Source organism: Conger conger, chromosome 13 (genome assembly GCF_963514075.1).
Source record: "Conger conger chromosome 13, fConCon1.1, whole genome shotgun sequence".
In the NCBI taxonomy this organism is placed as follows: Eukaryota; Metazoa; Chordata; class Actinopteri; order Anguilliformes; family Congridae; genus Conger; species Conger conger.
The window spans coordinates 38,419,872-38,436,792 of NC_083772.1; the positions used below are offsets into that span (position 1 = coordinate 38,419,872).

At 43.5% G+C, this 16,921-nt stretch overlaps 1 protein-coding gene across 2 annotated transcripts; it reads right to left on the reverse strand.

The window, feature by feature from the left end:
• Positions 1 to 869: 869 nt before the first annotated feature.
• zgc:114130 (uncharacterized protein LOC570332 homolog) lies at positions 870 to 4,888 on the reverse strand. Of its 2 annotated transcripts, none has more exons than XM_061217878.1 (2): positions 4,705 to 4,888; positions 870 to 3,476 (listed from the first exon to the last, which is right to left on the reverse strand). In XM_061217878.1, exons 1-2 carry the CDS (start codon positions 4,765 to 4,767, stop codon positions 2,358 to 2,360), a joined length of 1,182 nt encoding a protein of 393 aa, XP_061073862.1. In that variant the 5' UTR covers positions 4,768 to 4,888; the 3' UTR covers positions 870 to 2,357. The 2 variants fall into 2 exon arrangements, with proteins under 2 accessions (XP_061073862.1, XP_061073861.1); XM_061217877.1 differs by having other exon boundaries at positions 870 to 3,479.
• Positions 4,889 to 16,921: the final 12,033 nt, after the last annotated feature.

Genomic DNA, 16,921 nt, shown 5'->3' on the forward strand with positions numbered 1-16,921 from the left:
GGTTGTGTGTGCGTGTGTGTGTGTGTGGGGGGGGGGGGATCCTAGTGCCTAGTTTTATAGTTATGCATGAGCTAAGGGTGTTAAGACTGCTAAAAACAAAGCTGCCATTCCCCACCCCCGACCCCCTATCTCCACATGAAATCTAGCCTACCCCCACCCACCCAAACCTGAATAACAATGCTACTCAGAACGACAGTACAACAAAAAGGAACACCCCCACCTCCAATTCTCATGATCCTTTGAAACGAATGTTTTGTGTCCAGTCCATAAGCAGACACCCACAAAAGCAGAGGCACTCCAACAGTTTGTCAATAAAATTGTGTGATCTGTCCCGCTCCAACTGCTGACAGAAATAGGGCCATTAATGTGGGGGAAAAAATTTTATATAATTTAGAAACTTAGACAAACCAGCCTGTTGAGTAAGGACCGTAACATCATTTCAAGACAATGGTAGATCAGAATTCCTGTACAGAAAGTGAACGCAGTCCTACATGGACAGCCATGTGAAAGGTGACCGTGTGTGGTTGCAATATACAACAGCTCATTTCACATGTGACAATTAGGAGCTTATAAGCCTTTGATCAAAACAAGCAGTTAATTGGATTACAGCTGCAGCATCCCGACGCCCCCACAAATACACCCTTTTTACCACGTAGGGGGATCTGACATCACATTTCACAGTTTATACTTCTTGCTAGTCCTGTAAGCTTGCTTGCTGTTACAGGTAGGCAATAGCTGGAAAGAAGACTCTTTGGAAAATGGCTAAGGTCAGAACAGAATCAATTTAGCCAACTGAATCAATGGGCCAAGAAGACCGGTCCCCCAATCATCTACTTCACCCTTAAGAAACACAAGCTTTTGATCTGTGATTTTAAAAAAATGTTTATTTGCAGTACAAAAAAAAAAAAAGAAAAAAAAAAAAAAAAAAGAACCCAAATATATTAAACTTAGTACAAACATAACCAAACAATAACTGAAAGTTCTCTATAAATACATATTAAAATAAATTAAAAACATTAATTTACTAGTCGTCTTTTCTCCATAACACTGTAAACAAGCGTGAAGCTTGTCAGCAAATGTGGACTTTAGCTTAATAAAAAAGAAAAAGAAAAGAAAGCCTACCAGAGGAAACTACCAAAACAACTCCAAAACAAATCTACTTATTCACTGACAATAACATAAGTAACTATTGACAGAGAGTACATAACTATATTGCCATGTGCAGTGTAAAAATCAATAGTTGGACATCAGCAAAACTTCTTGGCGTGGGCAGGGCAACGAATCAAATTCAATCCAGACTTCAAAAGCGCACTTTTTCCCCCCCCTTTTTAAACAGCACCTTGAAAAAACACCAGTATGGACTTATTTTTTCAGCTGGTTCCTGATTAAATAAAAAGGAAAGCCCAGTTTTAAAAGCACTGCAGGAAGAAGAGAAAAAAAATACATCAGCAATTAATTTCCAAGTAAATGTGGCTGATTACATACAAAACAAATGCTAAGTGTTATGTCAGTAAGCAAGAAAGGCATTACTTATTCAAAAATCTGAAGACTTAAGACATCTTGGAAGAACCTACAGAACTGTGAATAGCATTCTTACCCTGAAGTGAAAAAAACAAAAAAACGCAAAAAAAACAAAAAAACAAGTTGAGCTCAACTTTCATATAAAACTTTGACAATGTTATTTTCGCCATTTAACAAAAAACTGAACTTCTGCCAAGCAGCTCATCGTATTCTAGAGTCTGAACAAATGCACGCACAAAACAACCAGTCTGGATGAACGCACATTTTGGGTATAAAAATACACAGAAACCTCTAAAACATTATCAAAATTGTGGAAACGTTTATATAAAACGGGCGAGCTCTGTACAGACAGGAGAACCATCACAGAAAGATTTACCTCTTTGGTTTTTTTTTTTTTAATATTTATTTTAAGATCAAGATTTGTTTGCTTCAAAATTTTCTCCTCAGTTTTGTATTCTAGTTGCTGCGTACAAGTTAAGGATTCGCAGCAGCCCAAATGGAATTTTAACAGGAACATCAATCACATTGTGATCAAATCCCATCTTTGAATTATATTCCTGGAGGGGTTAGGAAAACGAGGTGTCCGACCCCCACCCTGTTGTTTTAACAGTACTGAAGTTCCCCCCCCATTCTTCTACTCAATCGTGTGTAAAACGCATACAAGCTTTCGACTGGAGAGCTTACCTAGGTGCCAAGCAACGGCCCATACATTACAGTAGGTATACAACAGTATACAATCAAGGCTTCAAAAGTCTACAAAATGTGTTTATAATCTGCACAAAGCCAACACCTGCCACTTGGGTCGCACAGAATTATGGGTAAGAGTGTGGGAGGGGCTAGATGAAGAAGGTAGAGCCGCCGTTGCCGAGGGCGTCATCAGGCACGGAGAGCTGGCTGAAGATGGGGAGTCGCCGCCCGGCCCCTTCGAAGACCGAGCTCTCCGACCCGCTGAGGCTGCTGGCCGAACTCCCAGAGCCCCCCTCGTGGTCGGAGAGTGAGGTGTAGGACAGGCTCCTGGAGCCCGGCACCAAGCCTCCCAGCAGGCTTTGCTGCTGCTGCTGTCGCTGGCAGCCCTCGCCCTTGTGGTGGCCCCTGGCGGAGCACGGCGGGGCGTGGCAGCAGAAGGAACACCCCGGCTCTCGCGAGGCCTGGAACTGGGGTCGGGACTCCCGGACCGGGTCGAAAACCGCCGAGAAGGGGTCGGAGGAAGAGGAGGAGGAGAGCAGCTCGGGCGGGGGCGAGACGGAGGGTGCGCGGAGGAAGGCGCGGAGCGGGGAGGGGTCCGGGAGCGGAGGGGGGCCGGAGGGGAACCCGGCGAAGCTGACGCTCTGCCTCAGCAGCAGGGGCCGGCGGGAGCGCGGCGGGGCCTGGGCGGGCCCCAGGTCGTCCTCGTTGTTGTGGACGAAGTGGCAGCGGATGCCGTACGGGCAGTAGCCGATGGTGTGGAAGGTGCGGCACGGCTCCGTCTTGTACTTGGGGTGGCGGCTCAAGTCGCGGAGCTCCTCCATCCCGTGGGCGAACTGGCACTTGCCGCCGTACTTGCACACGCCGCTCTCGGCGAAGGTGCGGCACAGCTCCGTCTTGTACCGGGACGAGGACGAGGAGGAGGAGGAAGAGGAGCTTTGGGTGGAGGCAGTGGGGGACAAATCGGCAGGCATCTTGCAGTGACCGCCGGGACTGTTCTCCCCCGCCGACGGCCAACGCAGGCCGCCCGTGCCAGCCTCCACCATGCTGACCGAGCGCTCGGCCCAGAACGACATCTTGTTCCACCGCGGCAGAGGCTGCTCGATGTGCTGCCCCCAGTGGCCGGAGGTCAGGGGCGCGCTGTCTCCGGAGTCGATCGGGAGGCTGATTCCGCCCAGGCCAAGAGGGCAGGGAGTCTCGGCCTTCTTGGACCCTATGGGCATCACGGACAGGAGGGATTTTGGGGGGTCTCGAAGATCCAGGCTGAGAAACTTCTACCAGAATGAAGAAAAAGGGAAAAACTTGCTGTCAAATTAACATGGTCATCCCCTCCTCAACAAAGGAAAAGGCGGCAACTTGCCGGATAAATTATTTCAATGAAATCAGCCACATTATTCATGTCACCAGCATAGCCTAAATGCACATGCTGACAGCATGTATTTGACTGCATTAGGAGTGCGAATAAAGTGCGAATGAAGGCGGTATCTGCCCTAACTGAAGCCATAAGCAATCCGATGTCAGCTCCATGACTGTCAAAAGGCCGTATAAAGTGTTTGTGGAGCGGGGGGCACTTTCCTGGATACTTTACATATTAAAACAAAGGTTTTAGTCAATGCATTTACCCAAACAATGTATAAGGCAAAAGTAAACTTCAACAAAGATGAGTTGAGTGGGAATATTCAAGGTAACTCGCTAGCAACTTGCAGATTATTACATACGTAAGGCTTCAGGTCATATTGTGTTATCGAGCTAATTTACCCAAGATACCCGAACTAGCCAAAATAATTAAGTTAGCTTGCGTTGGCTAGCTACTCAACCGTTGCCAGCCTAAGTGCCTGGAAGCTTAGAGGACATGTACCCAACTAACTGACACTTTTTGACTTTACACTTGCAGCACAGACAAGTTACAGAACTTCCTAACAAAGCATAACGTTAAGCCGTTGCAATAAAGTTGTTCATGCGTTAACCAACTAACATTCGCGTGGAAATACCATTCTGTTAATCATGTTAACTTGATAACGTGGTCAGCTAGCTAACGTATACGTTAAATTGATAGTGTCCCATATGCATCTGGGTAGTTTGCATGCACAGTCCTATTTGCAAACAACGATTGGCTGATTGCTTATAACCGCACAAATCTTAGTTACTTAGTTATTGCTAGAAACTCACACGATTGAGTTTACCCGGCATGCAGAGGAAGCTACGCTACTCGGATAAAACAATTCTGAGAAATGTCCCGCTACAATGTGCATTTAATTTCAGAGAAAATAGAAACGCAGAACCGCATTGAATTCGAAACTCAAGCGACGCACGGATAATGTTGGTTATTTCAACACGTAATTTAACCATAGCTAAATAACTAGAAAAGGTAGCGATCAAGCAACATCGCCTACGAAAACACAGTGCGCGATGCATTTCTGAACATCTTAACAAGCTACTGTAGCTAGTTAGCTAACAGCAGATTCGCGTTTGTTCTTCAAACACAGATAAAGAATTTACCTTGCGCAAAACGTCTTCGAAAAAGACTTCATCGAGAAGTGGATTGAGCACGTACGATGGCATTTTCGAGCTTGCTGAAAAATGCTGATTTCTTATCGTGCCCGCACAGTGCACCTTCCTCCCGATGGTAACTTTTCAAAGTTGTCTGTTGGACTCACGTCTTTAGCGGACGCACACGTGTGGTTTTAATGGTGCACTGTGCAAGTTGACCACGCCTCCAGAGCGAAACTTTTCCCTCCACTCGTTCCGCCCACTCACAACACGGGTCATGACATCAGCGTGACGAAACACGTTCACGGAGAGACGTTGGTGCAGATGCAGGCTTGCAGAAACATTCGGTGCAACAGTGGCTAACCAACACGAAGAAGTATAGCCTCCCGGCTTATGTGTAAGCTACTGTTGAAATGAGCGCTCAAAAGTGAAAAAAAAACGACGTTTGTAGGCCTACACGATATAAATAGTTGGAAGCAGTTTTGCTAAACTGTTGAGTGTAGCTGCCCATTTGTGTAGTGACTTTTTCAACTTGTCTGAATGACACCGGTGTGGCTGAATTCTGAGCGGAAATCCACGAATCCTGCTATTCTCTTAGTCAAAACAACAAGTGTACAAGTTATTATTTTAACAGATTTACACCCTTACAGTTGCAGTGAAGATTACAGGAGGAAAAATGAGAAATAATTTCAATATATTTTTGGAGGGATGTACTGTGAACATATGCACCTAGAACATTTCAAATGGTATACTATTCTATGCTTAATTGAATGCACCATATTTCCATCTCAGCATTCACCTGGTAAGAAAGTTTAAAGACAAATGCAGTAATAACAAAGGGGATATTTACATAGGATAGCTGTATGTTATATTGAATATGTTCATCTTATGTAAAAATAGCGTATCCTTATTATTATTATTTGTAAGCTATTTGTGAGGTATATGATATGATGAGTAATTACAACTTGCCTAGCAGCCAAATGCCCATATAGAAATACATCACAATGTACGTTTTAGACGCACCCCACCATCCGCCAAATATAAATATACAGTGTATGTTTTGGGATCATTCCTTCTTGTGGGAATTGTTGTTGTTGTACAACATGCATTGAAGTCCAAGATTTATTCATTCATTTATGCTTTATCCATCCATTAATATAGTGAGCATGCCTGGAAGATTCGTTTGGAACTCCATAAATCGACCTTGTTTAACACAGAGTGGAATTCTGGATATATTCTCAAGACAGACCAGGAGCCTGAAACGACCCAACCCTCCCCCCCACGTCTACTATAAACAGAGACAGGATGTCCTAAAAAGGGCCTTTGATTTTGGGGGAGAAGGTGTTGAGAGTTATCACTTGTGGCTGAAATCCAGACGCAAAGGCCATTTTGACAGCTCTCCTCGAGTTGACAGAAGACAGAGGAGACGCAAGCCCCACATCAAAAACAGCCTTTGGTTGCTAATGTTGTTTTTGTTCGAGATTGCGCTGTTAAGAGAAGACAGTCCTCCTCAGATGGAACGGCAGAGCACCATGCAACGGGCAGGGTTTTTAGTTCTCAGAGTAAGGGCATGGATAGAGAAGACACAACAGAGGGGAGAAGCTAGAAGAAGTTTCTCGTTCACTCACTGGCTCACATTGCTATACGTGGACAAATAGATATTTTGGCATGGCACTCCCCAAGAAGGACACCTTAAGGCATATGCTACCATCATGTTGGCTAATGCAGATCCACCTATGAGCCTGACGTCAGTACATCTGAAAATTAATCTGAGGGGCCAGTGTTATTTATTGAATTATTTGTCCCTATAATGTTATAGTGAAGGATGCTGTCAGAGGGTAGAGATTGCTGACTAACACCCAAATTAACTCCATTTGAAAAGCTGTCGTAGAAGTGCAAGTTCTTGCACGTCTTTGTTTTTTTCCCTCCTTCTGAACAGTTCACATTATTACCCCTGTGCATTGTCGTATTAGTGCAACAGCAACAAAAAAGAAGAAGAATATATTTAGAAACAGAGGGCTGCAGTGTCCCAGTTTCGCTGGTTTCATTCAGTTCCGGGTCCTTCCATGAAATGCAGGAGCTTGTTAGTGCCTCGCGGAGTTGGGTTTTCACCCGACCACACTAACAAGGCTCTCTCTTTTGTTGAAGGAAAGTGGGAAGGACCAAAATGAGTTCAGGGGCCAAAATGTCAGCACCCTAAGAGGCTTGTTGAGACACAGGGGCACTTGTGAACTAGCTGACATAAGTCTTATCATTGTACACTCTTACTCTTAGCAACACAACCTTAGCTTCAGACAAAGCAATACAAAAAAAAGAAGAAGAAAGATTCATTGTTGTGTATGCTGTTCAGTGGACTTGAGCCCTACAACAGCTCAAAGCATAATTAAACTTCTCTATAAAGTTTGGACGATCTCCGGGAATTGTAAGATTTATCTTGTTCAAACTCTGGTTGCTCCTCAAATGAAACAAGCATCTTGTGAGGGACAGAGGGAAAAGTTCAAATTTTGTAATCCATTTAATGTTTACATTAAGTCACCCTGAATAATAAATTTGCTGCTTGTTTTTGGTAAACATAATAGTAAAACAAATTAAAATGACCCATTGGTTTCAGCAATGGAGAGTGTGGGGAGGGAACAAAAGAAAAGAAACTTGCTCAGATTTGCTACTCAGTTCCTCACAAAGTGTTCTGTGGTTTGATTGAACAGGGATTTGAACACCACAAACACAGGCCAGTTATTTTGAGTACTGATGACAAATAAACAATGCTGCTTGTCATAATGGTGGCCCACCCAAAGTTTAAGTGTATTGAGGCCCTGGGTTAAGTATGTGGTTTTAGATCTGACGCATGCATAAAGTTGCATCTTTATTTTCTTCTTTTTCAATATATAGTTTACCACAGGGCAGTGTGAAAAATGAAATCATTTACAACTGAGCCCTACTGCATATGTATGAAATCCATAGCCACGAACACCGGTTCTAACGCCCCCAAAAAAAAAACACTGAACACACTGATCAAATAAAGATTAAAACGCCATTGTGGGTATTGTAAAATTTACAAGGTGCTGGTTTAAAGTAATGGCTCATTAAACATCTGCTTTATATCAACTTCAAATGTCATCTGTTAGCCATCTTCCCTTAAATCTAATGTGTATAGGGTTTGAGAGATGGTGACGTTTTTCTTCCTAGCAGTTGGGTCATTCTTCTTGCTTCTCTTCAGTGACAGACCATGTTAGATTTTGAACAACAACCTAAACTGGTCCCAGGTTCTACCCCCTGACAGAAAAAAAAGTACGGGAGGGCCGTTGAATAGGTGTCATCGTCCGTGACAGAAACTTACACCTCTCACCCGGACTTCACAAACCTGGCCTAAAGACCATTAGTGTGCGGGGAACAGACGTCAGGCAGTTTGTTTTGGGTTGGCCGAGGACAGCATGAAGCTTCTTTTCTGTTTGGCGCAATATTGTTAGAAAGGGGGGAGGGCCATTATCTTTACCTTCTTAGCTTTGCCAAGGGAGTGAGGGAGGAAGGGTTTACTGCATAATGAAAAAAAAAAGTTTCTGGGCTCACAATAGCCCCCTTTCCCCTCCCCCCCTCTAGGCAAAGTGGGATTTTGTTTTTGGGGGGTGGGATTTTGTGTGTGTGTGTCTGTGTGGGTGCGTGTGTGATGGCTGTTTGGAAAGAGGAGTGTTAGCTGAAACCCTTCTCTAATCCTCAATCACAACAATGACAGAAGGCTTTGAGTGCCATGCTGATGGGCCCCTCTTCCTGTGAGCTGCTCCACACAGCGACCCGTGAGCCTTGCTTAAAAAATAAGAAGCCCTGTTTTGTGCAGAGTGCACCACATTTATTTAGCCGTACACTTTAGCATTGCATAGCTAACTCCAGCAAGGTTTGCCTTATGTCAAATGCTGGCTGTTTGAATGTAAGTGTGTATTTTTCCATGTTGAAAAGTTTGAGAAGTAGAAACTTAAGTGTGCAGGAATGGATGCCTGCATGAACAGCTATTGGCATTCACGCTGTATTCTTGGGCTAAAGGCATTGTGGGTATAAGGGCATTATCTTTTTACGGTTGACTCTACACAAATAAGGTTTGCTTTCGGGTTATCTTTTATATATATATATATATATATATATATATATATATATACATGTATAGAGCTGTACATATCCAACTGTATAGTACATGGTTCAAAATATATGAAGCAGAATAAGTCTATTAAAAGTGGTCTTGCATCTGTACAACTGAAAAATGACACTCACATTGAAACACAGAACGTGAATGCCATTTACTTTGGGAAAAAATGAAGTTAATGTTTTGTGAAATGAAACCATGGCCATTTCAGAAGACGTCAGATTTATAAAAGGCAACATTGCTATGTATGTGGCAAGTATAGTGCTCACATGGCTTTTTATAAACTTTTGAAATATTCTCACTTATCTATACTAGTGAAAGCGCCAGTCAAATGCCCTGTTCTCTGGTGCTGTTTGACAAATATTGTGCCTTGCTAAGTATGGGAACTGCGTGAAAGCACTCATTACTTTGCTTAGTTTAAACTAAAATCTAAATATTTCCCATTCTGGGTTTGTAGTTGTTTTAGTCTCATCGTGTTTGGCTTCTTACTTTAAACAAGCTTTTCTTTGCAGCTTAACAAACCATTTCTTGTTTTTTGTGTGCTCTGTTTCTGTCCAATCAGCTGTGGAAGATTACAGTTGTGAAACGTCATTGAGTGACTATGGAAGACAACACCAAGGTTCCCTGCCCCCAGCAGTTTTTATTTTTTTGGGAAACACTGGCCTGACTTTGACAAGGATTTAAATCACTCAACGGAGTTTGAAAAGACTATTTCACACACAATTTAGACCCTGTGTTGTTATGCAAATGCAGTATGTGCACTGGGGTTCTGATTCTGTACAGCCAGAGGAAATGCATGCAGGGGAACCCCCCCAACACACACACATATACACACACACACACACACACACACACACACACATGCACATGCTCCATTTAAATTTAATTTAAAAAAATCCTTCATTCCAAAGCATGCAGAAATATTTTCATATATGCTTCAATACTCATTGGACAGTGCTACACCTACAGCAGGACAATGACCCCATACACACAAAGGAGTTTTTCAGGGGCAAGAAGCAGAATATTCTTGACTGGCCTAGTCAGCTGACCTGAATCCAATTGAACACGGTTTTCACTTGCTGAAGACAAGACTGAGGGGAACTGAAGATGGCTGCAGTACAGGCCTGGCAGAGCATCAACCAGGGAAGATACCCACCGGTGATGTCTATGGGTCGCAGACTTCAACCAACCACTAGCAAGCACGACCTAAATATGACTATTTAAGAACATTCATTTGTCCAATTACTTTTCCTAAAATGGGGGGATTATGTATAAAAGGGCTCAAATTCCTACAATATCTGCTCCTGGATATGGATGTAAACACTTAAATTAAAGCACTGACAGTATGCACTTCATCAATGTATTCATTTTCAAATCCAATGTGCTGGAGTAGAGAGCCAAAATAGCAAAAATTGTGTCACTGTCCAAATACTTACAGTGACTATATACTATATGGAGCTGAGTATGACTTTAGTGTTATGATTGGACAGAGAGATGTGCTACCTCACATTATATTTTATTAAACAGAATTGTATTCATTTTATTAAACAGAAAATAAATAAATACATATTTTATTAAACGGATGCTTTTATCCAAAGCGACGAACAAAAAAACCGCGTCAACAAGTACGGGCAGGGCTGCATTCGCAGCAGGATGGACGACAGAGTGACAGAGCTGCTGTAGATGGAGAGAGGACAAGCAGCGCTTAATCTCACAGAGCCCCAAGGAGTGGGTGGTGGTGGAGAGAGAAGGGAGGTCACAGAAGTGGAATCGCCTTTACTCGCATTTCAGCCAGTCTGACGTGTTTTCTAGAAGTCTTCCGAAGGTCCGACATGTTTTGACCGATAGATTAAAACTTTGATTGCGGAGCATTACATCGAGTGTCATTGTTTCAGTTTCTATTCTTTCTTCTGTGCCCGGTGTCATTGTGCGTATGTCTCTTCGGACTTTCCAAATGATTAATATTAGCTCGCAAGCTCATCCAGAGAGCAAACAACAACACACTGTTCTCACTGGGAGATGTCCAGCATTTGTTTAGCATCTAGTAGCAAATGCTTGAACGCTGCAAAAACTTAACAAGTGTTTTAGTCATGTAACGGGACTGAACATTTTGTTTTTGTTCTCTAAAGTAGAAAATAAGTTACTGTTTGAATTGTTCTTACCCAATTGGCAAATTTTGAAATTAGTGAAAATGTTGCACCTCATTGTCAATTATATTGTCTTAATTAGCAAAAACCTTAGATATAAGATTTTAAGTCTGACTAAAGACTAAAATGCTTGCTGAGACTGAATTGATATTTGGTTTTTGCAGTGAAGAAAATCACCTCCTTGAGAAAGCAATTCCACGATTGTGAAAGCAGAGAAAAAATATATACAGTATTTAGCGCACTCAACCTCTGAACAAATACAGTAAACCTTTAGGAAGGAAATGTCAGCTGACTGAGCAGAGAAATATTTTAATATCTGTGGGACAGCTGCAGTAGATGCATGAATTATTCAGTGGCAAAACAGTGGGAGAAAGAAAGTATTTATTCATGTAGAACAGCCCCTGACAAAAACACGGCGGTCGACTACAGTGGTTCCCAACCTCAGCCCTGGGGCCCCCCTGTGTATGCTGGTTTTCATCCCCACCACAGTTACAATCCCAGAATTTTAATAAGCTGTTAATGATTCTTAATTAGGTGCTTTTCTAATTCAGAGGGATTATTTACCGTCCTGTGCCACTTTATGTCAAAAATAGCTATGCACGTCATGTATAATAAATGTACCTTGAATAAATAGGCTCTGTCCTAATTAGGTTGTTGAACACGAGTTTAATTTCTTTCACAAATTTTCCTCAAACGAGGCACAATGCAGGTTTGTCTCATTATCATTTGCTATGTTTTTTCATTCTTTATTATCTAGCTAATGGTTAGATATTGTGGCCATTTGTCTACCGTTTCACCAATTAGGAGTCTGTTGATTCACCACAGTTTTTAATCAGTTTGATTAGTTCAATAATTCTGTTACATCTTTAAGAAATTCTTCAGGTCCTAAATTGTTTGTATTATAGCTCAGTAAGCACAATGTGAACATTTATTCAGCATGGTACGCATTAATATTTGTGATAAAATGTGGATTAAGAGGGTAAATAGTCCCTCTAGACACGAAAAGCACCCAATTAAGAAAAAATAACAGCCTTTAGAAATTCAGGGATAGAGGTTGAAACAAAAACCACCGTACACAGTGAGCCCCCCAGGACTGACTTTGGGAACGGCCGGTCTACCACACACGCTTCAGAGCTGTCGCACAGTAGATAAGCAGTCAGATGACAAGCGACGGACTCCGCATTGGGCCACAAACCAGATTTTTCAGCAATCTTCCACGACCTTCCGGAAAGAAAAGCGCAAACAATAACGCACCCTTTCGAGGGTAAGCGGCCACCCCCATCCATCCAGTAGTGGGGCTGGAAAACAGAAGGTCACCACCCCACGACCTCTTCGGGGGAAGTCTCACCAAAGAAGGCATCTTTGTTCACCCGGCCCATTTGCAGAGGTCTTCCCTCGGGGAGTTGGGGGGGGGGGGGAGCAGGGGTGAACGGTTTTGGGTTTGGAGGGCGGTTTTTGTTTATCCCTCAAATTCGTTCGCAGGTGAGGAGGTACACACCCGTGTGTTGCCTCACAGCAGGGAAGGGGTGGTATGTTTGGGGGAGGTTGGGCGGGCGGGCTAGGGGGCTAACGTGTCCTCCCTGCTACGCGGCCATGTAATTAGTCCTGATTAGAGGTCATTAATGAATCAGGCAGGGCCGGCGGACAGCCTCGGCATGCCTCCAGGCCAGGGCCCGTGGCTGGAAGGGGGGCGGAGGTGAACCGTGTCTGTTCTCCTCTTCCTCCATGGCCTGCACCAGCCCCGCTCTCCCAGAGGAGCTCCGCTCCAGATGGTCCGGTTACTGGAAGCGAGTCAGCGCTGTCAGCAGTTCCCGCTTCTGTCACCGACATTCCTGCTCACGAGCACAGACCGCTCTCTGCTGTGCGCCGGTTTCCAAGACGGCCTCAAAAGTGCCACGTGAGGGCTGTTTTTCTGCTCCAAAAATCTATCCAATATAAACGTTTTGGCAAATTTTGGCATTTGGAAAATAAAGAAGAAAGTACACAGCTGTTTGGTTAAAAAGTGATTAGTCTGCAGTTTACCAGCAGTAATGTGAGATATGTGGTTTATGCCGTGATAAGGTTACAATGTTTGCACTGCTGTCTATATGTTGATGAATTTAAAAACACATGTTTCTGAAATGCAGTTTTTGTAGCCATAGTAATAGCCATACTAAAGTCTAAAAATAATTTGGCAACAACCCTAATAAAAAGAGTTGAAATGAGTAGAATCATCACCCCCGCCAACACCCCCTGCCCCCACCCCCAACACAATCTCCCATATTATATTACATTACATTACATGGCATTTAGCAGACGCTCTTATCCAGAGCGACGTACAATGAAGTGCAGATCAAACACAAGTACAAGTGCGAAGAGGACCTGAGAGGACAGTACAGTTCCGAGTCCTATATTTTAAAGGAGATCGCAAATCATGTCATTTAGTCTTAAATTAGAACAGTGTGCCATGTCCTGTAGGCTCCATTTCTCTTGGCTGGCAGCCAGACAGACAGAAAGCCTCGCCTTTTTCCAAATCATTGTTTTCCAGAATTTTCCCAGACTGCTCCCAGATTTAAAGGAAGTACAAATACGATGGATCTTAATGTGTTTAAGCTGAGTCTGGAGTTGGTTTAGACTGCAGTCTGAATAGCTATGTTACCTGCTGAGCAAAACTAATCCAGTCCAAACCAGGACCTAGCTATGCGCTGTACTGCAAGGTCCTAACCACGCGTTGGGAAGCAGGCCGATCCTTCTGCACAGCTGCCTGTTTAGCACATAAACACATCCTCTCCTGGAAATCCAGCCAATGAAAACCGAAGCTGACAATGTCCTCCTTCCTATTAGTAGGCAGGGAAATGGCAGCTCCATTAGCTTTATGCAGGACAAGCTAACATCAACACATTTAGCTGAGCCTGTATCTGTGAATGGGAGGGGTCCAGTTAGATGCACTCCAGTTGATTAATTTTTTATTTGAACAAAATCCTTCACAATAGAATACAGAGACACAGAGAAGTGGCTACAGGAAAGTAACACAAAAACAGTGATTACTTCTTAAAATGTACATTTTTCCATGATTGTCAGTATTGAACATTGCATATGAGAGGAACAAATGGCAGACCAAAACAAAACAGGCTGAGAAACACAAACGGGGGAGCGAGAAAAATGGTTAAAACGATGAACATATTTGAGTGAAAGGGTAACCAGGATGTTTGAGAAGAGGAGGAATGATAGAAGAGCTAAAGTGCTCTGTGTGCTTTCAGCAGGTTTAGGAAGCCCTTGCTTGTCCTTCTCCATACGTGCTGTTCAAAGGTGATTAATCAGCCGGCACTCCTTCAAACTCGGAGGGAGCCTCAGGTTGTGCCAGTAGCAGGTAGCTGACACCAGGTGATATAGCTCCACGCAGACAAGCCAAAACAATGCCATGTCTGAAAGGGCTTTACCGACTGTGGAGAAAGGGCGGGGTCACTTTAGGCAGGTGTACTTACCCCCTCCCCCAAGCGCGCACTCACACACGCATACAATGGCTGTCTAAACAAGTTTTTTAGTCTTCTAATAAGACTTAAGATCTCATTTAGCAAAAAAGTAATAGAAATCCAATTTTAGATACGTGTTAAGACTTTTTTTCAGTACACATACCCACACCCTAGCAAGAAAGAACAAAAAATCTGAGTAAAAGGGGGGATGGGGGGGGGGGTGTTGGGGTGGATTAGCTAAACACAACCCACTAAAGTGGGAGTGGGAGTCCAGTTACTAAAGAAAAAACAACAGGGCTGGCTGAACGCGACACCAGGTCCTTGTCGGAAGCAGTCATTGAATTCCTGGCGACAGTCACCGTTCCAAGCAGGTACTCCTCTATCAGAGGGTTACGAATGAGCTCTCAGGCTTTACGGGGGGTGGGCGTGTGTAGCGGTCCAACCTGTGCGCAGCCCCTGACCAGATAATGGCAAACGCAGAGCTGGAGAACCCCCCCCCCCCCCTCAGGGATCACTAAGAGTGCCCCCCTCCTCCCCCTAAAACAGGCTGCTGGGATCCACAGTTGAACATTTGGGAGCTGATGATGATGATGATGATGATGATGGTGAAAGCACATGGTGGTGGTTTGGGTACGGTGGGACCTTGTGAGCACATGCTCTGACAAGGATTTAGCTTCTTTTAAAGAAGGGTAAAAAACACATGTGTTCCCCCAGAGGTGTCCTAAGACTGGGAAACATTATCTGGGAGGAGGTCACTTTGGTAATTAAAGGCCTGATAACTCAACCGGAGTCCAGCGGTTGTCAGGGAGAAGCAATGGGGACTAATAAGACTCTTAATCTTTGAAACCAGTTCCAAAAAACTCTGTCATTCTACACAAACCCCTTTCCATAGCCAATTCCGTACCTCCATACCACTGCATTACATGGACGCAACATAAATTTTCTGGCTGGAAGAGGATAAATAGTTCTGTTAATTAGATGACATTTCTGAAGACCTCAAAAGTGAGATTTGATCAGCCTACGATGATGATGTGGTCTTTTCCAAGAAAGACAATTTTTAAATATTAGAAATAGAAGGGCTATTTTTTCTTTTTCGACCTGTGCCCTCTTCCGGCACTGTGGGGACTACCGAGAGAGGAAACTGTGAGCGAAGATCCTGCCCTGGAGCCAGGCCGACTGCAGCCTGCCCATCTGTAGGACCACTTCCTCTTCCTGTTCCCCACCTACAACTGTGGGCACAGGTGTCCTGTAAATGATGCGACCGAAACTCTGCTCTTCACTCTTAACACCGCTAGCACAACGACTGTGTTAGCGTCTGTGTTGACATGCTAACACACTCTCCGCTCCTGTTAACACCGCTAGCACAACGACTGTGTTAGCGTCTGTGTTGACATGCTAACACACTCTCCGCTCCTGTTAACACCGCTAGCACAACAACTGTGTTAGCGTCTGTGTTGACATGCTAACACACTCTCTGCTCCTGTTAACATCGCTAGCACAGCGATTGTGTTAGCGTCTGTGTTGACACACTAACACAGTCTCTGCTCCTGTTAACACCACTAGCACAACGATTGTGTTAGCGTCTGTGTTGACACACTAACACAGTCTCTGCTCCTGTTAACACCACTAGCACAACGATTGTGTTAGCGTCTGTGTTGACACACTAACACAGTCTCTCCTCCTGTTAACACCACTAGCACAACAATTGTGTTAGCGTCTGTGTTGACACACTAACACAGTCTCTGCTCCTCTTAACACCACTAGCACAACAATTATGTTAGCATTCTTGTTGACATGCTAACACAGTCAATGCCTGACCTACATGCCCTGCTGTGTATACAGTTGGTTATGTTAGCCTGAATTCCAGATTATTTGTACAAATACCAGGTAACATGACTATCCCATCAAAGTTCTTATACAGTTTGTAGTTAAATGTACAATGCTTTGGAATGGTTTGCTGGCAGCAAATGATGGTAGTGCTCACGTTTTTCAGCTTATAAAGTCACAATGAAGTGACCCCACCCCACATATAATGTTTGAATTTTGGGAAATGCAAGATGGGCTGCAAGTCTTTCTAGCAGTCGTCAACTACAGACTATGTTATGCTAACTCAGGTTCATTTTCCTAAAGAGATTAGAGCAAGATCAAATCAGCTTGTTTGACAATCCCTTATCCAATTCTAAAGTGATTCATAGCTACAAAATGAGAGCCTATTTTCCAAAAAGGGTAAAGTAATGCATAATGTATTACGATTTCAGTTGGTATAGACATTTCAGATTTCCAAATAACCTTGATTTGATTGTTGGTTTGACTTTTGTATACAAACCAGAGCTGAGAAAATTATTATGATTTCAAGGAGTGTGTAGTTTGTTCTTCAAGTGCTGAAGGAAATCTGAACAAGTGGTAATGACAAAAATAAAATTTACTGTCGCTGGGTTAAGTGTCAATCTCACAAAGATTGCATCCCCACTGTTAGTACTCCTGTTCATCATATT